Source organism: Xiphophorus couchianus, chromosome 7 (assembly GCF_001444195.1).
Source record: "Xiphophorus couchianus chromosome 7, X_couchianus-1.0, whole genome shotgun sequence".
NCBI lineage: Eukaryota > Metazoa > Chordata > Actinopteri > Cyprinodontiformes > Poeciliidae > Xiphophorus > Xiphophorus couchianus.
In genome coordinates, this window is record NC_040234.1 from 10671017 (window position 1) to 10695318 (window position 24302).

The 24302-nt window shown below is 47.5% G+C and overlaps 1 protein-coding gene across 2 annotated transcripts in view; it reads left to right on the plus strand.

The window, feature by feature from the left end:
* The window catches only part of bcor (BCL6 corepressor), a 31134-nt gene extending 7107 nt beyond the window's left edge, over positions 1-24027 (plus strand). The window contains exons 4-14 of one of the 2 annotated variants that reach the window (XM_028022554.1): positions 1492-1548; positions 2098-2269; positions 3245-3532; positions 5433-5720; positions 7922-8247; positions 9273-9551; positions 19184-19350; positions 20308-20453; positions 22097-22174; positions 23208-23361; positions 23457-24027. In XM_028022554.1, coding sequence (XP_027878355.1) covers positions 1492-1548; positions 2098-2269; positions 3245-3532; positions 5433-5720; positions 7922-8247; positions 9273-9551; positions 19184-19350; positions 20308-20453; positions 22097-22174; positions 23208-23361; positions 23457-23787 — 2286 coding nt within the window. In that variant the 3' untranslated portion in view covers positions 23788-24027. The remainder of the gene's footprint in view (positions 1-1491; positions 1549-2097; positions 2270-3244; positions 3533-5432; positions 5721-7921; positions 8248-9272; positions 9552-19183; positions 19351-20307; positions 20454-22096; positions 22175-23207; positions 23362-23456) is intronic. The other variant, XM_028022555.1, reaches the window with a different exon arrangement.
* Positions 24028-24302: the final 275 nt, after the last annotated feature.

Here is a 24302-nt window from a genome sequence, read left to right on the forward strand (position 1 = left end):
AAATACCCAACGGTAGCGTGATACTTGGAAACCTTCATATTTACTGAAGTGGTACTTATAATAGAAAGCTTGAGAACCACTGCTCTAAAGCTCTCTGCATGCCCCCTGTCTGCCAATCACAGCCCTGCCCCCTAATCCCACCTTCTCGTCGGCCTGAGCTGCCCTGCCTGGTCTCTCCAAGGTCATAATCCTCCTCACCCCACTGGTTGACATGCCTCGTCTCCTAACATGCATCATATGACCTCTATAAATGTAAAATCGCAACTCATCCACTATCATGTAGGCACACAGATTAAGTTACATGTTTTAAGCAGTTGTCTCTGGGGTTTCATGTGCTCAGAAACACGAAGAGAGTATTTTTGTTATTATCCACTGGCTCTGAGGCAGATATTTTAATAGGTTGCTCATGTCTGTCTATGTCACGAATGCATTCGAGAAAACGTGGTTTTGTCTGTGTCATGCTTTTTAATTCACAACTGCAACAAAGCTATCAGACTTTGCATTTCTGGGAACGTGCAAACAAAGTGATGGCAAAACTGATTTTGTGTTCCCAATTGTGGTAATATTCTATGTAGAGATGCACCAATCAATTGGTCACTTTAATGCACTTTTTCAGGCTTAGTACAAATCAAATTGATGCATGAAGTGCTATGCAAAAGTATCCCCAACTCTTAAACCTTTTTAACCATTTTGTAAGGGTCCCCAAACTGAACTGTATCTTCTTGAGTTTTCCATCAATTTTGAGTTTAACATGTTGAGGAAGGTGCTCTGGTCAGATGATGGGCAAAACTCGATTAGAGCAAACTAACCCTGAACTCATCATCCCCATGGTGAAATATGATGGCAGCAGCATCATGGTGTAGGAGGCTGATTCTGACTGGCACAGGAAAGCTGGTTAGAGTTAATGGGAGGATGGATGGAACTAATTACTGGACGAAAATCTGTTTGAGGTTAATCTTCCAGCGAAACAATGACCCTGAATGTACGGCCAGAACTATGAGATATCGGAGCATATCTGTGTGTTTGGAATGGCCGAGTTAAAGCTCAGACCTACATCAAATCGAGAACTTACTAACGAGCAAATCCTGTAATGTGACACAATGGGGTAGTAATCATTTTGTGAGGCTCTTTAAATTTGCACTTGAATCTAAGACCAGTACCTTGACAATGGGGCTGCGGTGTTCTTCTTCAGCAGGTCAGACCTTCAAGAAACCTGAAAATCGGCACGGGCTTAGAAAAGTCCGATTGGTGCATCTCTATTTGTTTTCTCTCTCTCTCTAATTTGTTATCAGTTTGCTTCAGAAATGACCTGATGGCTTTGATGCACATTTGATTGACCTGTTGAGTCACTTTACTTTGTGTCATTATGTGGGACTGTGGCTGCTTATTTATGTGTGAAGAATTATGTGGAGAAACAAATTCATTTAAGAAAAAAAAAAAAAAGATGAAATGCTGGACAGATATATTGAGCCCCCCATTCTAATTGCTTAGATGGAAGTCTTATCACGAGAGGAGAGTAATATAAGCCAACCTGCAGCTAACTGGGAGGTCAGTTCTTTACATTTCTTATCACATCTGTCTCTGACAGGCTCTGTCTCCTTTTGTACTCTGTACCGCTGCACACTCCTTCTTTTTGCCTCCCTTCTTTCCTCTCTCTTTTTTCCCCCCTCTCATCTCCTCTCTCTGCCTCAGGGCTTAGATGTATATGTTTCCAAGCCATGTTTATGTTTCAGGAAAGGGAGATGCCAGGACTTTAAGGCCCAGAGCGCATGGACTCACAGTGGCTGCAGTAGTCTAACCTGTGTCTTGATGCCATGCTTGTGATTTATCTGTCTTCCCCCCTTTTTTGTCTTTGTGTGTGTTTGTGTGCGTACGTGGGTTTAATTTATTTCTTTGGCATTTTCTTTCATATTAAGACAATGTAATTGCTGACGCAATATTTGCTTCTATAGCTGTTGAGGCCAGATTGAGGCTTAGAGAGGTGTGTGTGTTTGTGACGTGGGCAGATGAGTGGTTTTCATGGGTTTTCTCTGCTTCTTTTCTTCCTTTTTTTTTTTTTTTTCTTTTTTGTTTTGTTGTGTGTTTGTGTGCGTACAGCGGGCAATGATGCGGTTCTCCGAGCTGGAGCTGAAGGAGAAGGAGGGCGGCGGCGGCGGTTTGTGCGTTTCTGCCTCGGTAGCGGCAGCAGGACGGGAGCTGGCAGACGGCCAGCGCAGAGAGAGAGCGCTGGAGCACTGCCAGCACACCACCAGGCAGGCAGAGAGGGAGGGTGAGTAATGTACACACACACACACACACACGCACGCACACACACATATGTATATGTAAGAGGACAAGACACACTCATAAAGGGACTCATGCAAACAATGGGTACGCGTGCACACTTGCAGCAAAAGCTGAGGCAAAACTGGGGTCACTCTATGAAAAAAAGAAAAGAAAAAGATGCTCTCTCCTGCAAAAACACGCAGCAACTCTCACATAAACCGGGCGTGCAGAAGGGAAAAGGCGAGGGGGGAGTTTTTATTTTCAAGAAGCCTTTTGTGCTTATCTGCGCAGAGAGAGCGAGAGAGAGAGAGGGGAAGCCAAGAGAGGAGAAGGAGGGGCAGAGATTGCGTGAGTGAAAGCGGGGGGAGTTAGCGGGTGAAAGCGGATGGGAGAGCGCAACGGAAAGAGGAGGCGAGGGGGAGGGAGCTGGCGGGGGTGGAGAGGTGAGGGAGGGTAGTTACGTTGGCCAGGAGCCCAGCTGTGTGTTGGAGCAAGGCCGCGGCTGACGTGTGAGCCTAATTATGGCACGGAGAGGGAGACGGAGAGAGGGAGTCGAGGAGAAACGGAGGTGGGGTGGGGGGGATAGAGTCACGCTCTGTGTGAGAAGGGCGTGGCTCGGTCATGCCGTGGGGGAGGACAGAGAGAGAGAAGGGATGTCTTTCCTCTGTGCTGGAAGTGCAAGGAACCATCAGGCCCCGTTGGCTCTGCTCTGCTCCGCTCGCATCAGATTAAAAAGTCTTTACCCCATCAAAGTTTTACTGCCTGTCTTTAAAGCAGAATAAAAGCTGGCTGGTGTTTAACCGCCACTCTCCCGCTCGTCGATCCCTCACATCTTCCCGCCCCACCCGTCGGTTTCCCCTGCCCGCTCTCGGTCTGTCTGGTTTGTGGTCTGTCTGCATTCCTGGGGTCCCCTTTCATCTTTTCTTTTTTTTTCTTTTCCATCTAACCCTGTTCTTCCGTCCCGCTCTGCTCTGTTCAGGTGTCCGTCCGCTGTACGCCAACAACAGAGTTCCGGTTCTCCAGAGGTGCGTGGCGCCGAGGGACCTCGTGTCCCAGGGTCACCTTGCTCAAGATGGAGCCAGGAAAGCGGCGACGAGAGAGTCAGAGGAGGGACTGTGCATGCCTCCCACTCTGACGCCATCAAAGGAGTTCCTGGAGGAAAAGGTCGGCCTGAGCTTCGGAGCTGCCAGAAAACGCCCGCTCATCAAGGAAGAGCAGGACGACTCGGAGGAAGGGGAGCGGGAGAAGAGAGCCAAGCTTTCTACGGGTGAGAACTTCAGAAACGTGCCGCCTCACTCACACTTCCACCTCCCACTTCTTTTTATGTCTTTTTGCTGCTACTTTGATACTCCAGGCTTTATTCCTGTTCGTTTGAAAAAACAAACAAACAAAAAAAAAACACATTCTTTTTTTTTTTTTTTCTACAATCAATCCTGCCTTGAAGCTACCAGGCAGACTTTTCTGTAAATTCAATCAAAGTCATTAGATCCAGTCTGTCACCTACTTGTCATAGTCAGTTTTTTTCTGTTTGTTTTGCTGGTGATATGGCTCTCTGCCCAGGGTGGCACAGTCTCCGGGGCTCTTCAGCGAAATAAAGAAATGCGTCAGACTCATAAGTTCAATTAAAGAAGCCATAAGAGAGCACAGAGGAACGATAAGCATGTGGAGAATCCTTTGTCAATACCCTTTAAAACACAAAATCAGCGGTGGTTTCTGAAATGGGCGATGTGACTCAGTGCCCAGGGCAGCATGACTTTAGGGGCGACCCAGCGCTCAAAAGCAATTCAATTTTTTATTTTTTTTTTAAGTTATTTGTCAGTTAGTTTCCCAATGCTTACTTGCATGTCCTCTGAATAAAAAGTGACCCCGCACCCTCTACTTGTGTATGCACTTTGTTAGCATTGTATTAAGTTCCTGTCTGGTTTGCGTCTTCTAATTCTGTGTTTCAGTAAGCAGCTGCTTAAATTTTTTTTTTCCAAATCTGCCAGACAAGCTTATGTGCATAACTAATCAAAATCATGTTCTCTGTCAAATATTGAACAATCGCGGTTAGCTTGCTTACTTTTGTCTTGCTAATTTATTGTAAACTACAATTTATCTACGATCCTAAAATATTCCATTACTTCCTAGTGACAAAAGGAATAAATGTCACTTGTGGTTTTTTTTTTTTTTTTACTTTTCAGTAATTACATGCTTTTAATTACATTCGCCCTTCTTGAGCAAATCGCGTAAGGCTGCAGCAAAACATTTAAAGCGAATGTGACCGTCCCCCCGAACGTAAAATTTTGCAATTTGGGAAAAATTTCCGATTTGTCAAAATGTCTCAAAAGTTCCCCCTCCGTCATAGTTTTTACAAATGCCATCTGAACAGCTTGACTCCTGTGCCTCTTGTGATGCAATCGACACACAAGTAAACACAGCTGAGTTACCTGGGGATCCCCAACCCCCCCCCAAAAAAGCTTTGTTCTTTGTAAAATCTTACAATGGAATCCAAAACGTTCTTATTATTCTGTGTTTTTAAAGTCATTGTATGTTTGACGGTTAAAAAAAAAAAAAATAGACCACTGGATACTGTCTTTAACCCCAGCACCACCACCCGCCCCCTCCTCTTCCCACTCACTGTCATGCGCTTCGCTCTGTGTGGCAGCCAGCTCCGAGGGGCGTTTAATCCTTCCCTTTGAGCCGAGAGCGCGCAAGAGAAGCGAGGAAGAGGGACAGCCATTCTTTCTCGCTTCTCTTTCAGCTCTGCTGTTCCTCCGCTGTGCTTACCCGCCCTCTTCAAAGCTTTTTTCTTTCTCTTTTCATCTCTTTTTTTTTTGCCTCATCTGTTTGGGTTTCCTTTTTTTCTTTTTCGTCTGGCATGCAGTATCGTGCTTGCTCTCCTCGGCACTGGCAGACAAGTCAAACACCCGTCCCTTGTGAATTTCGGATTGGAGCAGCCAGTCTCGGCTTCTTTGGTCTTTATTGGTTTGTTTCTCCCTCATTTCTTTCCTCCACTGCTCTGTCTGTCGTCCTTCTTCCCTCCCTCCCTTCCTTCCTGCATGAATGTTATGCATGAGGCTCAGACGTTGTCATTAATGCTGTTTTTTTGGCACTCTTGAGCTCGCGAGCAGCACTGTTTGGGCACTGCAACGCGAGACTGAACAACGCGTTTCACTTGTCGGCAGATGAGTGCGAGCAGGCCAGTCCCGATGAGGATGACGACGATGACGAGGTGCGAAAGCTCAAAGTCCGCATCGAGCTCAAGGGACTGCGACTCAGCAAGCCCACGGCGGGCGCAGCGTCACCCGACGGCTCCCAGTTCAAGCAGGAGAGGCCCTGGCCCCTGCCTCGCATGGGAAACCCAGCACAGACTCAGCGGGAGCGCAAGATCCGGGCGGCAGAGCCCGAGGACCGGGCCGCGGCGCAGAGGAACGACATCAACAGGAAGTGGGGCTGCGAGAAGCTACCTAATGGTAAGAGCGAACCACCAGACGCGCTAACCGCCACCTTTTATTCTCCGAGTTCAGTTAGGGTAACGGAAATCTATCTTTGGCTCACGTTTCACTTTCTTGTTGAGCAGGCTGTCTTTAGGGGATTTCCCGAGAGCAGTCAGAGAGGCGAGGGGGGGTGGGGGAGCGGTGAGGCAGAGGAAACGGCTCGGGGGACTCGTCTTCCTGCCAGCCAGAAGGGTTGAAGGGGTCTGGGGACCACAAGCTGAAATGTACAAGCCACGACCCAACCCTCCTCCCCCGTTGTCCCCCAACACACACACACTCTTTATTAAATGTTCAACTGGTCTGCGTCAAGCTCTGTGAGGAGGATGAAAGGGAGGAAGTGGTCAGCGGAGATGCGCAGGTGCGCTGTGACTAATGTGTGATCAGTGATTTTTTTTTTTTCCTCTCGAGACCAGTCACAAGGAGCACTGAACGGGGGATTTATTGGTGCGTTCTGTTGAAGGGGATGGCTGTTCTCATTAAAACTGAGGGTTTTCCCTTATTCTTGTGCTGAAAAGGGAAGCTGAAAGTGGAGAGCAACTATATATGGGGAAAAAAAATAATAATAACACAAAAATAGCCCATAAGCCTTGATTGGTCGCTGACTTATCATTTTTGTTGAACATTTTTAGATATCATCACCCTGGCAACACACGGATTTAACGCCAAGTGTGTGGGTGTGCATTTCTTTACCATAATAAACCCAACACTGTTAAACTATTTAAACTGTCATTAATGATCTGACCACACAAGGTTTTTCTTCTAGCGTGCATGAGATGCAAAGAATTTCTCTACGTAAGCTTTCCTCAACTTTATCTACAAATGAAGGATTTGGTGGAATTTAAAACTTGCCAAATAAAAGTTGCGCGGCGGCATGAATCAGACCGCAGACTGCAGACACTGATAATGGTTTGAGTTTCTGATTAAAATGTTTCGAGGTTTTTGAATTTCAATGTTCGCACTTGCAAAGTTTGTTGAATAGCCAGACGTGTCCTTGCTGCAGGAAATAAGTGCATATGTTGCTTTGCGATTCCACTGCAACTAAGTTTTGATTTTATGTGATACACCAACACAAAGTGGCTCACAGCTACGAAGTGGTAAAACCTATGTGAAACATAGTGGTGGCGGTGTCATGCTGTGGGGGATGTACATTTGACCTATCAGCACATGGAGCTAATTCAGATGATCACGATTTATAGGTTTTAAGGATCAGATCCTCTCAAATGGAAAATGTTTGGTACAACACAGAGTATTTCTTTTTCCTTATTAGCCATGTTTTGTTTTTTTTTTACTTTGATTTTAATATCATTGAAGTCAGGCCACAAACATCCAGAAACTTTTTACCCAACAGACACGAACACCCAGTCATTAAAGGCAGCAAAGAAGCTTCTAATTTTTGTTTCTGTTTTCTAAATCAGTAAAACGGAAACGGCATTCAACCAAAAAAGTTAGAAAACCTGTACATCTTTCTGTCATTAAGGAAAACATCCGAGACCGTTGTTAGGACCTGCAGTAATGATTCGTTCTGTTTTGTAACTTTGTTTGCATGTTTACGTCACAAAAAAATACAAATATTACAATAAATTGTCGCATTTTTGATTTGAGAAAACACGGCTTCTGAGTGGTTCAGCTTAGGGATTTTTGACACACACTCCAAAACATTTTGACACCACTAGTTTGGGTCAAAGCACAGCCATGTGAGTAAAATTCAACTGCAAATTTGCAGCTTAACTTACATTAGTCTCCAGATTTCCTTCATCTCTCCGTATTTTACAACGGAGAAGGGACAAAAATGTCAGTGACTAAATGTTGAAAGTTGTTAGAGAACCTCCCCACCCCCTAAGAAACTGCTTTACTGTTGCAGCAAAAAGGACTTGCAGAACACTGACTACTTTGTGTTGGTTCATCATGGAAAATCCTTTTAAAGTACATTTAAGTTTGTTGTTACATCAATAAAGTAAAAACGAAAAGGATGAGAATAATTTCTTTCCGTATTTTTTTTGTAATTGGTATATTTTTTTCTTGGCTGGGTAGACTCATGTGCTCCCAGGCAGCTCACAGTGCTCATTAATAAACCAGCAGCGTGTCGGGAGACGGCCTTGCAGTACCTTTCTGTCCTCCTCCTCCTCGTCTTCCTCTACCAGCTCTTATTCCCTGTTCTCCCTCTGCTCCCGTTCCAGGAGTAGCTGCTCCCGCCCTTCCCCCCAGCCAGCCGAAGGACAGGCCACACCAGCCGAGCCTCTTCTCAGGTGACCGCGGCCTTAAGGAGCTGAAGAGGGGGCCCCCGTCGCCGGCCCCGGAGCTCTGCCTGGGAGGCGTCCCTCCCCTCAAACCCCGTCGCCATAGTGACACGGACAAACCCAAGGGCAAGCGGCCGTGTAAGACCAAGCACACGGGCCAGCGAGACCGAGACAGAGAGAGGGAGCGGGAGAAGAGGAAAGAGGCCGCGCCCACCAGCCCCGGCCAGCGCTCGGCGCCTGATCTGGGATCAGCCGAGGATGACAAGGTGAGCGTTGATAGGGGGAGTTGGGCTGCGATGCGGCCGTCTGGATGTTTTGCAGCAGCGGAGTGTGTTTCTGTATGCCTGTCGGCGTCTCTCATTATGCAGCTGGGGAAGGGAGGGAGGGACAGAGGAAGGAAGTATGTTTACAATGTTTAGAGGGCTGCGGGAGCTTTGACCTCCCCGTGCCCTTTGCGACTCCCTGAGGAGGCCCCGCTCGCTCACTTGTGTGTGTGTGTGTGTGCGCTTCTCTCTGGCCTTAATTGTCGAGCGTGTGTCATCTGGGCTGTTTTTTGTGTGTGTGTGTGTGTGTTTTGTTTTTTTTGCGTGTGAGCCAGCGATGTGAGTGTCCTGCGTGTTGGTGAGCATTCCTGACAACAAAACCCCGGAGCAATTATGCATCTCGCTGCGTCCTGAGTGAGTGTGAGGAATGTGGCAGCCATGGTGGAGCACATGACGCTCATAAGGAGGAGGAAGAGGACGAGGAGGGGAGGGAAAGGAGCAGAGGGGAAAATCGAGGGGAAAAAAAGAGGAGTCTAGGCTCTTTCTTTTTTTTTTTTTTCCGCCTGTGCTGCTTCCGTCCCCCTTGCTCCTCCTCAGGCTGACAGCTGCTCCGACATGGAATTCCACTGAGAGGGCGACGCGCCGCTCGCACGCACTCACACAAGAACGGGCAGGCAGCTCCCACTGCTCTGTGAGGGCTCTGCGATTAAAGGAAAGGGGCATGGCGGCCTTTAGTGTTCAGGGTGTGAACGCTCACTGTGAAAGATGTCTTTTGTTTTTCTCTCTCTCCCTCATTAATGGACGATGAAACCTCCAAACGCAATTTAGAAAAGTCTTGAAAGCTTCAGAGGTTGGGGCTACAAAACTTGTAGTTTTTCTTTTAAATAAAAATGTCATGCTGTAGCTATTTTCTTGTAAATTTCTTTGTATTTAGCACACACATAAGCAGAATTCTCTTTACATTTCTGTAGTTTTGTCCGTATGCCCTTGAGTGTCCCTCACACTTTCCTCTCCTCGTCTCCCGTCAGCTGGCCGAGCAGCGCAGCGTTCCGAGGAAGAGAGCCGCCTCTCCTAATCACTATCCCTGCTCTCCGCTGAAGCCCTGCTCCCCCGCTGCACTCTGCCCGCCCGCCCTGCTGCCCCAGGCGAACGTCAGAGCTCCGCCGGAGGTGCCGCCGGGGCTGCACAGGACCCCCCCTCTTGAGCCCTCCGCCGTGCGCCCCATCCCGCCGGAGGCTCGGCGGCTGATCGTGAACAAGAACGCCGGCGAGACTCTGCTTCAGAGAGCGGCGCGGCTCGGATACGAGGTAACACGCTTCACTTGGCTCATCCTCCCTCCTTATCTCTCTCTTGCTCTTTCTTTTTTTTCTTCTTCTTCTTCTACATTTTACGCTCTTACACTTCATCTCCCCCGAATCCCGGCCCTCTTTTCTTAAATTGAACTCATTTTCTTCCCCGACTGTTCCTTTCCACGACTCCGGCAGACGCTACTCTGGATTTTTTTTTTTTTTTTTTTTTGAGAATCCTTCCTCTCACACACATCTCCAATACTACCTCTTTCTAGCTTCTTTTTTTCATTTGCTTTTTTCTCTCATCTCACCTTTACTCACATTTTCTTTCTCACATGCTCCATCTTATTACTCTCCTCGCCTGCTACTCTCCTCCTCTCTCTCAGGTTTCCACCATCTCCCTCTCTCCCTCCCCCCTTCCTTTCCTCTCGGCGCTCTCTTTCTCTTCCTCTCTTTGTGACTCAGATTGTCGTTGGCACCCCCCCCCTGCCCTTCCTCCCTCCCTCTTCTCCTCCTCCTCACATGTGCACTCGCTCACACACAAACACGCCGCCGCCTCCCCTCCTCTCGCCTCGCATCGCTCTCACATCTCATTAATTCTCCGCGAGGCGAAGTGTGACACACATACACACACGCCACGCACGCGCACAGGCACACGCGAATGAGCGCAGGCAGCATGAGGGATCGTTATACGGAGACGGATGCTCGCCAGCTTCTCTCTCGCTCTCTCTCTGGCATCGGGGAGGTTATTCCTCCGTCTTTGTGCGGAGCTGCCGATCATTCTTATTCCAGCGGCGCCACCGGGGGAGGGCAGAGGGGGTTTCTTCTGCATGTATCATCGCATGTAAATACGAATTTAAGGCCAATATCCGTTTATGTGAGTTGCAACATTTATCGAAAGCATTGTTGTGTTTTTTGACGTGCCACCGCCATCCCATCTCTCCCGATCCGGTCACCTCTGTTAAAACTTTCTCACTTCCCCACTTATCCTCTGCACATTGTAAAGAAAATGGGGAATGTGTGTGTTTTGGATGTTCCCCGTCTAATTTGAGGGTTCTTGGCACATCGCTGGTGTTGGCAGGTCTTACAAATTGATGCGGCTCATGTCGTTCCTCTACTTTATTTTAACAGTGCCCGACCACAGTCTGTGTAGTTTGTTTGTTTTTTAGAACAACTGTGAAGTGTAGGTTGATCCAGTCCAGATTTGAGTTTTAGATGCAGATTTCTCAAAGTTGCCTCCCAGTGGTTTCCTTTTCGGCAACAAATGTACGCTGATGATGGGAACCGAGTCCAGCCACGAGGACTAGACTTTCACTTTGCGATTTTTACAAAATACAAAGAGCAACATAGTTTACCCTGCGTTGTGTGTATTTGAATCGGTGACATCACAAGAGGCAAATTGATCTGATTGGCTGCACCAGCAGAAAAGACACTGGGCTAGCTCATTTTGACAGATCTTGTATGGATTCTCTACTGCGACCCCTTTCACAAACCTCTCCCATATGCTTCCAGAATTTGCCGTAGAGCTCTGGAGTACGGCTCAAACGTGTTCCTGTGGCCGTGCAAAACAAAAGCAAACGCCTTTGAAGGCGGTGTTGGATTACACATGAAGAAAGAGCAAGTGGGGGAGGGGGAACACAAGAGATGGACGTACCTGAAAGTACGTGTGGAAGGAAGCTGGTGTTCGGGAGGGTGGATGTCATCTTAACTCACTACGCTTCCTCACAAAATGGCAGAATAAATAAAAAACTGACCATGAGGTGTTCTAAAGGTGGCAGAACATATATGTAACAGGAGTTCACTTTTACAATAGCGTCTTGCTACGTGCTTTATAAATTGCAAGAAAATACAATTTCACTGAAGCACAGCGCTGCAAGTCAGCGTCGACAGGACACGCAAAGAAGCAATAGAAACTTGCTTAGGGCACAATTGAGATAGCTATTTAAAACATAATTGTCAAGTGCTCAGCCTCCCCCTCAGGGCTATGACGCCCTGGGCAGTGAGCCATATCGACCTCATCTGCTCCCATGTGTGTTTGCGTGCTTTAATGGGTGGGGGGGAGGGAAACTGTGGAAACCGGTATCTTCGTGCTACGCTCGTTCCTGCCTTGCTTTATAGTTGCGCATGTTAGTTGGACACATTTATGGTGATGAGGGAAGTGTGTGCGGGTGATTATGTGTGTGAGGCTGAATGGGAGAGAACAGGAGTGTGAATGAGAGGTAAGCACTGGGAGTATAATCGCGTTCTAATGGCCCTCTAATGTGCCGTGGTGACTGTGGTTAGCAGCGGCGGCGGCTGTTTTTCTCCCTGGCTTTCCGCGCGCGCGCACATACACACACACACACACGCACACAGTCGGGATGCAGCGCAGCAACAGCAGCAGGGCTCAGTCAGCCGTGCTCGAGTGAAGCTGGCTCGTCTCTCTGATTTATGCGTCTCTCTCGAACGTTTTTTTCCCTCCCTCTCCTATATTTTTTCCTCCCCTCCTCTCCCGCTTCGCCTTCCCCCCTTCCACCTCCTCTTCCTCCCTCTCTTCCCTTTCTGCGCTCCTCGTGCGGAGAGGCAAAGAGGGGGGGGAGAAGGGGAGGGGAGGAGAAAACCTGAGACTACACAAACAAGGCGCTGACCGCTGCGCAAACAACACCGCCCCCCCCCCCCTTCCCTCCCTCCCACCCTTTCTTTCTTTCTTTCTCTCTCTCTCTCTCTCTCTTTCTCTCTCCCCCCTCGCTCAGGAAGCTCGTCTCTCACTGCCTGTGTGAGATAAGCCCGGGGCAGGCCCCTGGGGCTCCCACGCACACGCTTACACACACACACACACACCCACACACACACACGCAGACAGTGCGCATGCAGAGACACACACCAGTTTATGCATTCTGTCCCTCCTATACACGCACACACATCCACACAGAGACACACAAGCCTGTAGCTGCACAGAGCGCTTGTCTCTCACTGGTGTTTTAGCGCCGCGAGCTCCGGGCTTATCACACGCAGGCAGAGAGATACGAGGGCCTGCGAGACGGAGGCGCACGCACACACGCACACACACACACGGCTCACATGCTGATTATGAAGCATGCAAGGAAATATGCGGAAAGAAACACCCGCTCTGACCCAATAAGCACACGCACAGACTTCCCTGACGTGTTCCTCTCCATATGCTACACCGAGAGACGACTCTTCTTCTCCGCGCTCGCTGCTGTCGCCGCCGCCGCTGTCGCACACCCACACAAACTCGCACACGCGCGCACACACACAGACACGCAGAGCTGCGCGTTAAACGTTTCGAATAACTTCGTGTACAGACGTACGCACGCGGACTAAAAAAAAAAAAAAAAAAAAAAAAAAAACGGGGATGGAGAAGCGCGGTTTGTTGGCTCAGGCGTCCCTTTTGTGTGAAAACCTGTACACGCAGCAGAACGCAAGAATTGTCGCGCGTGCGTGCGTGCGTCAACCCAGCGCGTTCCGTGCAGCTTCCGAAGCCCCCCGTCCCCGGCACCGTGCATATTTCATGTTCATTTAGTTTCGCAATCCGTGCCTCTGCACATGAAAGCCCACTCTCTCTGCCTTCCTTCCTCCCTCGCTCACTCGCTCTCTCGCCTTTTATTCTCGCCGCTCGCTCTGCCTCGCTCGCTGAGCATTTGAAATGCTAATGAGGAGAGATTCTGCGGATGTCTTCATCCCTCTCGCGGCGCTGATCGGGGGGCCCCTCAGCTCTGCCCGCTGAAGGCTCAGATAAAGGTGCAATCTGTCATTTATTCTCCTCCGGTGAATCGCTTCTGAGCTCGGCTGTCAGATCGATGCGATCCAAGCAGAAGACAAAAGTTCGGTTTCACCTGAAGCGCCCTGTTGGACCGTCTTCTGTGACGGCGAAACTTTGAAGGGAAGTCTGTGCAGTGGCGGGGTTTGGTTAATGCAGAAAGGCGCAATTGCTTCAAAGGTCATCAGACTGACGGCAGATGGTCTGATCTAAAGGAGTATTGAGGACAATCTGCCATAACAAGGTTTTAAAAAGTTAATATTTTAGAATATAAACTTAAATAAAACTACATTACTGTTGGAAAGGTTTTAAGCATCTTTAAAGAAAGTTCCCTCTAGCTGAATGGAGTGTAGATAATAACCCAGTACTGCCCCTCCCCCACCTGTTACTGCGCACTGCGAGTTGAAACGATGCTACCGCACTTTCTCCTCACTTTCAGGAAAGCCAAATTCTGCTGTTCTGATATATAATCGCCATAAAAAATCGAGCCCGTCTCTGAACTGCCTCTGTGTGTTCTTAAATCACGGATCACGCTAGCATGTGATCGCTTAAAAAAAAAAAAAAAAAAAAAAAGTAAAATGAAACCAACTTCTCAGAAATCAAAGAAAGCACAGAGAGAAACTGCATGGTCTAAACAGAAAATAAGTGTAAGACGTCGTTCATTTGAAATAGCAAGCACGTCAGCGGTCATATTAGTTTTCTGCTTTCTACTGAAGGAACTACCCTCTGCTGAAATCCAGCTATCTGTCTTGTTTTGCAGTAATTCAGAGCTTCTTGGTGTATGCGCGAAAGAACCCGTGGTCATCTTAGTTTGTTTTCGCCCTAAATCCCCCTGCCAGCTGCTTTCACTGACAGCTTGTCGTGGCTACATCGCAGCAGCATTGAGCGCGGGAAGCCTACTCAACCTACTCCCATCCCCCCTCTGTGTCGACTGTTGTGGGACCGTGACTAACTTGCTCGGAGGAGGGCTGACTTGAACCCCCCTCCCCCCACTCTATCTTGGTACGGACACAAGAGCTGATGAAAAGCAGTCTAAATTTATGTTTTGTGTGTTTTGAGAAAGAGTCTGATGCTGAAAAACTGCAAAGGGGAAAAAAAAAAAAATCCACCATATTATTCATATGACTCATTTCCTCTCATTTCCAGTATATATATATATATATATATATATATATATATATATAGATGAGAGTTTCCTCAGATAGTTTTGACCCTCACCCACTTGTTGCTGCACACTGCTGAGCAGCTGGCAGAAAAAAACTGTCTGCTTAGATATAAATGAATGTGTTTGGGTCGTGAAAAACACAGTCGTGCGTAGAAGTTAAAAGGCACCACTCATTACCATTTCCGATAGGAGCAGCTTGTGTTTAGCAGCCTGGACCCCTGAGCAGATAGCCCAACTAATTTAACCAGCCATGACAAGCTGTCAGCTTTTTATATTCCAAGTGGTATTCTACGAATAGTAGAACAAAAAAAGGGATAATATTTGGTGCAATAAGCACTTCAGAACCACTGCTAAATTTTGGGACTATTTATAGTTGGACAAAAAGCCATTCCGATCATTTTCCATTTTAAATCAATGCTTAGCTAGTTTCCTTTTCGGCAGTGTTTGTAGTTTGCATGTGTAGATTGGTCTTTGGCTCTTGAAGTAATTTACGTACAGACGGAAATGTGAATATTTGGACTGCACAGATTAAAGGCAGTCCTGCTGCAGATAAGCCAGAGCTGTACTCATGGAATTGGCTATAAGGGAAGACCTTTACACACTTTTACCGCCTATTTAGATCAGAGGATAGCATTTTTTTTTTACTAGTGTTTTCCTCATATCTATATGATATTCTAATTTTGTTACAATTTTGTATTTGCCTGTATTACAGAAGAGAGACCTTAACAACATAAATCCCTTTGGAAATTGTGTTTCCTGATGGGGATTTTTAACAATACAGCCACAAAATGATTGTTTAAAAGCCTTCTGTTGCCATCAGTTTATTTCCATTTCCATAGCCGAGTTTTACATGCTGGGGTTTAATATGAGTAAGACTCTGGTACTAATAATCGACTTATTTTTTTAATGATTTATTAATTTTTTTAAAAAATCTGCAAATGATTTTATTTGGACTAAAGCAAGCCTTTTGAACAACGAGGCTGCGCAGATTAATTTGTTTTCAGAGCCGGGCTCAAGAGGCCATTCAAGGAACTTAAATGGATTATTTTTTTTTCTTTCTCCACTTTGGTGTTTGCTTCGCTTTCATTACCCCGAAGTCGCCGCCGAGCGTCGACATGGAAACGTCCAAACAGGCTTATACCTGGGAGCTGGAAAGTTGGCGAGCAACCAGGTTTAGCAGTCAGCAAGCCGTCATCCCGAGCTTTCACCAACTTCTTTTTGTTTTTTCTTTTTGTTTTATTTTTTGCCTCAGTGGCTGTCTGACGTGCCACCAGAACAGACAGTGACTCATATTAGGCCCCTTGAATCACTCGTTTTGCATGTGGATGAGGGGGAATACGTGGCGCAAATTACTGCTTGAAAAGGAGGGCATTTATCACGGCAGCCAGAGGTGACTTTTCTCTCTCTCCCTCCCCGCCCTCCAACACCCCACGCCCCTCCCACACCCCCTCCACACACACTTTTCTCCCCTTTTTCTTCTCAGCTTTGTTAATAGAATCTGAGTGGCTCAGTGTTAGATTAATTAACTGTGAGATCATCATCAGCGGCGGCAGCGGCAGCGCCTTCAGTCTCACTGAATCCTCACCCCACCCACACGTTTCACTTTTTCGAGCACGCACCAACTTTCCTTTTCGCCGGAAAACTCCAGTCTGGCAGATTCGCTCATGCATCACCTACACATGTGACACGCATCCAACGCAGGCAGCGCCGGAAGGGGTTAAACGTCTGAGTGATGCATTGATTGCAGGGGAGCGCGGGGAAGCATTCTAGAGTGGGAGATTAGAGGACGGAGCGCGAGAGAAGAGAATAGAGGAAGCAGTGGAGCGGAGGGGAGGTGGAGGGGGGAGGTTGTCTCGTTTTACTGCGGAGGAGTGTGTGTGTGTGTGTGTGTGTGTGTATGTGTGCTCGCGTCTGGCGGGAAGCCGGGGCTTTCGTGCTAAGCTCCTCGCTCTCTCCCAGCGATATTAAACACGGCTCCGGAGGTTTAGCGCTGCGCCTCCTCCACAGCCACACGCGTCAGCAGCACAGAAACACACACACACACACACTTTGGCACGCTGCATATCAACACTCCCTAGCCGTCAGTCTCTCTAACACTTGCTCTCACTCTTACACACACACACAACACACAACACATGCATAGAGCGAGTGGAATCCCCCAGAGGGGAGCTTCGGCACAGCGCTCCTGAATTTCTCTCCAGCAGGCAAACAGAGTGTTGGCAGCGAGAGAAAACCAGTTGGAGCGTCTTCCCACCCTCCCCTCGTTTCTCCACGTTCACTCTCACTCGCTCACTATTTTCTCCCACTCCGGATTTCCACTTCTACCTCCTCTTCTTCGGCATCATCTCTCCGCCTTGGTTTCACTCCCCTCACACACACGCACGCACGCATGCACACCCCACCCTTTCATCTCTTGTTATTATCAGCTGTGGCCCCGAAGGACGGCCCCGGCAGATTTCCTCCACGGATTCATTCATCTGTCATCTGCCGGGTTGTGCTGCCTCTCGTCCCCTCCGTCCTCTGCTCGTCCCTCCCGTCCATCGGCCTGTTTTCTCTCTCCACTGCCGTTTTTTTTTTTTTTTTCTCTCCACCCTCCAAGCGCTGAAAGGGTGGGGAGAGGGAGCGCGATAAACACTTGGACTTAGATGGCTGGCCAGAATTAGCATAGAAATGGAGGCTTGGTGTCGTCTACCCAGGTTCAGATGAGCCGCTTTGGCTCCCCACGGCAACAGGACCGCTTGCAGAACGGAGTATGAATGCATCTGGATAAACGAGCCTTGCATTCACATGCATATATAAATATTTAATAACGGAGCGTTTTTTTTTTTAGGATCCTGAAACACGACGAGGGTGCGGGGGAGGGCCATTTAGAAATAGTTGGATTTTCGCATCTTTTTTAGTACTTTCGTGTAAAAATGTAATTTCTGAGGTGAGTTAAAAGAAAAACACGTAAAAACCAGATTCCTTCCACCCCCAAATTCGCTGGGTTTTTATTTTATTTTACTCATCTGCTCTAAATAAAAATGTTCTCACTGTTTTATTTTAAACGATGACGTCAGATGAACATTATGTTACCAACTGTCTTAAATTTTGTCTGATTGTTTTCCAAGTCCTTTGGTTATGAAGTTTAACGTCTGGATAATATCTTTGCTTCATTTCTCACATAATAACTTTTTTTTTTGTTTGTTTTCCTTTATCAACTGTTACAGATACTGACAGAAGACACATACATTTGCACTCATTTAAAAAATAAAAAAGGGTAATTTATCTGCTTTTGGCCTCTAGACCTTCTCAGATCAAGGTTTTACTCTAAACCTGTAGTTCAGAGTACTTAAGCCTCTATTTTAAGTTATTACAAACAATATAAAGGCGTCACAGATCACAAAGTGTGCTTCAAAGAATCTGTTTATTGTTGAATAATCCGCTCCAGATTTAACCCTAACAGTTTGTTATGGGTTTTGAAACTGACCTGAGCTAAGTTGATCCAGATGCCTGCAAAGATCAGTGGAATAGCCCTGCACCCTACCGCCGAACAGGAATCCAGCTTGTTGTCTCACGACTAGTGTGGATTTTTATTCTTTATTTTTACGAGAGGGGTGTAAAAACTTATGAGAAACGTGTCATTTCACAGTGGAAAATTCGCAGGAACCATGATCTGTCCTTTCAGTCGACACGGATTTGTTCAGGAAGCAGCTCGGTTGGAACTGCAGCAGCAGAAGGTTCCGTTTTCCCCACCACCAGCCTCAGCTGCACGTCTCTGCCTCACAGAAAAAAACAAACAAACAAAAAAACATCTTAACTTATTTGTAACTCCTAAGCTAATCAATGGCTGTGTATAAATGCGTATGCGCTTTCACGGTGCACAAAAAACGCTGGTCTTTGGCGCAGGCATATTCAATGGTTTGTGGAGAGGATCTTTGATTGTATGGAAAACAGAGAAAATTCGTGCAAGTCTGCTTGAATTTTTTGAAGCTTTGATTTGGGAGTTTAATGTATGACTTTACATGTCTAATCCAAAACAAACAAACAAAAAAAAAACAGCATTTATGCTTATTGAAATCACTTTAAGCATGTGCTTCTCCGCAGGCTGCATGTTAATAGCGTAGAAATTCTCCGTCTGACCCAAGCAGACCTTGTATCCACACGCTGCCCAGAAGCTTCCTGTCTCTGTTTCCTCTCTGCCTAATGGCGGCAGACGCTGCTCCCGTCCAATAAAGACCATTCTGACTACTTAGCGCCGGACGCCCAACTGTCACAGCCTTAGACCAGAGAAAACGCTTCCAGCTCTTAAGCGCCTCCATCAAATCTCTTTGTTCCGTTTCCATTATGCCGCGCTCGGAGCCCAGCCATTGTAGCTGGCTGCCACGGCGGCGTCCGGGCCCCAATCACGCTGCACACACAAACACAAAGGCGCGCGCGCGCACACACACACTCACTCGTACGTGCGCGAGCAGAATCTGGCAGGCAGAGCGCAGTTGAGTCACTCTCGGGCTCCTCGATGCGTTTGGCGCCAGCTCCGGTATTATGGAGCGTTTGTGCGCCTCTGCGTATGTTTGTCCGGCACAAGAGCACACTCAGTTCTTCCTCTCCCGTCATTCCTCTCCCACAGGAACCGTAAAGGGGAAAGGCTGCGACTGCTCGTGCGTACTCATTGTCATCACGCGTAGAGAAACACCCTCTCGCGCTGAAAAGCGGCTCACCGTTTTGTTTTGCCGTCTCTCTCAGGAGGTGGTGCTGTACTGCCTGGAGAACCGAGTCTGCGAGGTCAACCACAGAGACTACGCGGGCTACTGCGCACTCCACGAGGCGTGCGCCCGGGGCTGGCTCAGCATCGTTCAACATCTGCTGGATTATGGCGCCGACATCAACTGCAGCGCACAGGACGGGACCAGGTAAATTAAAAAAGAACCCCCCCCTCTCACTCATTCCCCTCCAGTGTATTCAGTGCCTATTCTTCTATGTAAAAACAGCTGCAGCTCTGTCAGAGTATATGCTGAGCTTTTGTATATAACAAATTTCAATTGTTGCCACAGAATTATATATAGTTCTAGACTTTAACTGGGCTATTTCGTTGGATGCATAGATTTTGATTAAGACTATTTTGATGTAGCTATAGCTACAGTTAAAGGTCATGAACCTCTTTCCTCCTTCAGGTTTGTTGTCCTGCATTTCCCATCTTCCCAGTAAATATCATCATTATTAGAGCTGAAGAAAAGCATTCCCACAGCATGATGCAACCACCACCATGTTTTCAGGGTCATGTTACATTTTAGAGATGCACTGATCCGATATCAATATCTGTATCGGTCCCAATATTGGGGGGGAAAAATGTTTTTCATTGGCTGTTATACTCGTAATTGTACTATAAAAGTTGTTTTTACATGTTGATCAAGCTTGTGGAGCTATTTGTGTATTTAGGTGTGCTGTACTGGTCAGAGTTGTCAAATAAATTTGTAATGCAGTCCATCTAAGTCTGTGTTTTAAAAAAAGAAACATTTTAAGTAAATTCAGCACTGTTTTTCTGTATCGGATTGGTATTGGCCGATACTAAACCTCAGATATCCGTATCGGTATTGGAAATGAAAAAAGTGGATTAGTGCATCTCCATTATATTTAAGGGTATCTGAGTAAAGAGGGGCAAAGACAAAATGCAGGAAAGGACAAGGCTTATTAAAAGCAACTGTAATTTTCAGATTAAATCGTTTTAAACTGGAATAAATAAGGTGTATGTTATGGGGGCAAGGCAGGTTAAAGGAGCATAAATATTAATGACACATGCTGTAATTTCTCACCAAGCCCCCCCTGATCTCGTGTAACCTCTGTCTGTGCATCATCGTGCGTGTGTTTAGACCCATCCACGACGCTGTGGAGAACGACCACCTGGACGTAGTGCGGGTCCTGCTGTCGTACGGAGCCGACCCCACTCTGGCCACGTATTCTGGCCGCAGCCTGCTGAAAATGACCCACAGCGACGGCATGGAACGTTTCCTCACCGGTGAGTGTTGTTTACATTTTCAAACAGAACTCTAGTGTAAGGTTATTAAGGTTCCAAGAAAAAGGGAGCACACAAATGTGTATGTGGACATTTTTCTAAACGGACCTTATTGTATTGAGTGGCAACAAACCCAGAGAGAGAGAGTTGCACGTGATCGGCACAAAAACATAGCTTTCTCAAAAATTTCAAAAAGTGGAAATTTAACCAAAATCAAAATGTTTCCGGACTTTTCTTTTTCTCTGGTCTGAACAGACTGGGATTAGAAATCAAATACCTTTAATTTCATTTAAATGAGAATAATAGTAATTTCAGCTGCTGAGAGAAGAAGCTCAGAAGAGTGGCGATCAGGGTTAGGGCCGGGGGTAAACGGTTTAAAAGCTTGGTCACCAACCCTGTTCCCAGTGCCCCCCCCATGCCTGCTCTCTCTGTTTGCTGTTCTTTCACTGCTCTGACCTCTGCTCAACCTGCTGGCAGGACTCCCTCTCTGTAAATCCTCCTCTTCCACCTCGGAGCAGCAGCAGCTCCACACGTCCATCTCTGTCATCTCATCTCCCCTCAGGCGCCCGCCTCCTCCGCTCCGCACTCCTCTCCCCTCCCTCGGCCACCTGTTAGACAGGGATTCTCGGCTCGCCGGGGTGCGTGCTGCCGCCGCCTCTCGGCTCCTCTATCTGGTTACCAAGCAACGGCCACAGTGTTTGCTCGGCGTACGTGCGGAGGGGGGGGAAAAAAAAGGCTTCGCTCTGGCTGGAGAGCGCCTGTCGTTTCGCACGGCAGCCTCGCTGGAGTCTGACACGCTCTGTGTTTGGAGTTTGTGTGTGTGTGTGTGTGTTGCGAGGGCTCGTCTGGATGTTTATAGTTAAGTTGAGTCAACACGGCTCTGTGTGCGGGAGGAGAGGGAAATGAAATCATGCTCAGCTGCCTCTCTCCGCCTGAGCGCCGAACTAGTTACGACCCGTCGCGCGAGGGAGAAAACGGACAGGTGGCGGTCGGCGTTGAATTTTGAGGCGACGGGACGGATCGATGTCGGGAGAGCTGGAGAAGATGGAGCGAGCTGCGCGCCGCCCTCCCTCCACCTGGTCCCACTCATCTGGAGGCCGTTAATCCCTCCAAACACACGCCAGACGCCCCACGCCTCAGCGCTGGCACAGAGCCTGGCTCTCGCTCTGCAAATGTGCGCGCGCGTGCTGAATACACACCGCGTTGCTTATCCAGCTCCCTCTGCTTGTTTGTTTCTCTCTCTCTCTCTCTCTCTCTGCTGTGTGTGTGCGCTCTTGCTCTGAGCGACTGTGTGTGGTTCTTGTTTGATTCCTGGCAGCCGTCTGTGGCCCCGCTCTGAACTGAGCCGGCTCTAACCCAGCAGAGACGGTCGTTCTCCTCCCCCGCCGTACAGCCCCTGGCCTCTGACCATCACCACCTCAAAACATTTCTCTGTTTGTTTTTCTTTTCACTCTCTCTCTCTCTCTCTCTCCCCTCTCTCTCTCTTTCTTTCTTTCTTTCTCTCTCTTGACGCTCCCTCTCCCCCTCTGTTTTACTGTGCTCTTTATCCATTTGTCTTCTGTAGTCTCCAAGGGCAATTGTATTTGCCTCGTTGCCTGTCCCCAGGCGCCCGGCTCTTGAATAACAGGCTTCTCCTCTCTCCACAGATTATTTTGCTGACCTTCAGGGCTGCTCAGATGACGACCCAGGGCTTTATTGGGAGTTCTATGGCAGTGCTGTGTGTGGTGAGTACTGATCAGCGCTCTGTCTGTCCTGTAATGCTTAAAAACGGTGTAGTTCTACCGCAAGAAACCTTTTATCTCCCCCTGGCCTTGGGTTGAGTGCGTTTCCACTCTGTCTGCAGGGATGTTGCTGCTTCAGTTTTGTTCCAAAACTGTGAAACTAGACCAGCCTTCATCTCAGATGTACAGCAGTTATGGTTTAAAACCTGAGTAAAGTCACTTCAAACTAAAACTGGGCCGATCTCGACTACCGAGTGTGAGACTACAGAAAGACGCTTCTGTTTTTGGAAATAAAAATCTACAATTTTCAGCACTAAAACCGATGGATGGTTTAAAGCGATTACACTCTACAACTTACGCGGAGTAACTTGAAAACTCATCGAAAGATTCGTCTATTCAGATGCAGTCTTCTGAGGCAGTAATTGCACTGTGAAACAGAATTAAAATCTCTTAAAAACCTGAGGTGATTAACCGCGTGTAGCTTTCATATTTGTGGGAGTTTTAGTTGTTTTTATTTGGGCCTGGAACATAAACAGAGTAAAACATTTGTACGTTATTGGTTTAAGTCCCTAAAACTGATCTGAGCGCAACGTTTACTCTCTTTGAAGTCTCAGATGATCCACGCTTCATTGAACTTATTGAATCAATATTTTTTGGCTGATCTTATTAACATAAACTCTTGTTTAAAATGAGTTTCTGGGTTTAAATATTACTTGCAAGCAAAAAATAGCAATTACTCCCATAGCAATTTTTTAAAGATATCTGAAATTATTTATGAGTATAAACAAAAAGATGAAAGATTTCTGAAAAAAAAAACTCAACTTGTAGTTCAGTGTAGTCAAAAGTATAATCTGGTAATCTCTTTGGGGCTTAATTTAGAAACTAAAATATCACCAGAAACTACCGTAGGAGCTGGAAAAGGTTCTTGCAGTAGGAACACACCGTTTGCTCCGTCAGCAAACCTCTTCTAATCAAGGCAGCTTCTTTACGACATCGATAATGACGATGCCAACTCATGTTGTTGTTTGCATGTCAGAATCTGCCGAAGAAGGCGGTGTTTACAACATCCTGGCAGACGCCCCCGGCCCAGACAACGAGGATGAGGACGAGAAAAGGGAGGTGTTTGAGTTTGAGTTCTCTGACCGACCTCTGTTGCCGTGCTACAACATCCAGGTGTCCCTCTCCCAGGGGTGAGCTTTGATCTCTGAAGCAGACATCACTACTTATTTTTTATAGCCTCCGCCCGCTCTCATTCCTCAACTTCTCCCTCCCGCCCCTCTTTCAGACCAAGAAACTGGCTGCTGCTGTCCGACGTGCTCCGGCGCCTGCGCATGTCCGCCCGCGCCTTCCGACAAGCCTTCCCCCACATGGAGGTCGTGACGGTGGCCGAGGCCGAGTTCTACCGGCAGGCGTCCCTGTCGCAGCTCTTCTCCTGCCCGGAGGAGCTGGAGGGCTTCCACCCGGACAGCAAGGACCTGCTGGACCTGGTGGAAGACAGCGCGGAGCTGGCCGCTCTGCTGGGCTCAACACTGGAGTGTCTGGACGACCGCTGGGACCACCAGGCGGACAAACTCAAGGATAAAATGAAGGCGGCGGGCAGGCTGGCCTCATCCTGACCTTGTTCCTCACCGAGTGGCGTTTGCTTTAGAACCAATCAGAGGTTACAGATATGCCTTAGCGTGACCCTTAGTTCTCTCGGCTTTGGCCCGGTCCCGGACCAGCACTGGTGCACTGTACAGACAGACTGACCCACCGGCTGACTGGGCTGCGGAAACATTTCTCTCCGTTAACTAAGGATCGACACATTTCTGACTCAAGAGACTTAATAATGGTCTTATTTTTATAAATTAATATATGTATAAATAAATATATACAGTATATATGATATGGAGAGTTTTTTGTCCCCCCCCCTTTGTGACGTTGCTCACTGCTCCTCTGAAAGCTTTTTTTCCCTTTTTTTTAATTGAGCAGTCGTGCTTTCAGCGACTGAACGGAGTGTGTGAATGTACAGCGCACTGTGCATGTTTCATTGTACAGAATAGTTCTGAGGCTGTGCTGTTCAGTCTGATATTTGTGTTTATAGAAAGCACATGATGTCCATTTTTTTTCCCTCCCCTAGTTCTCAAACTTT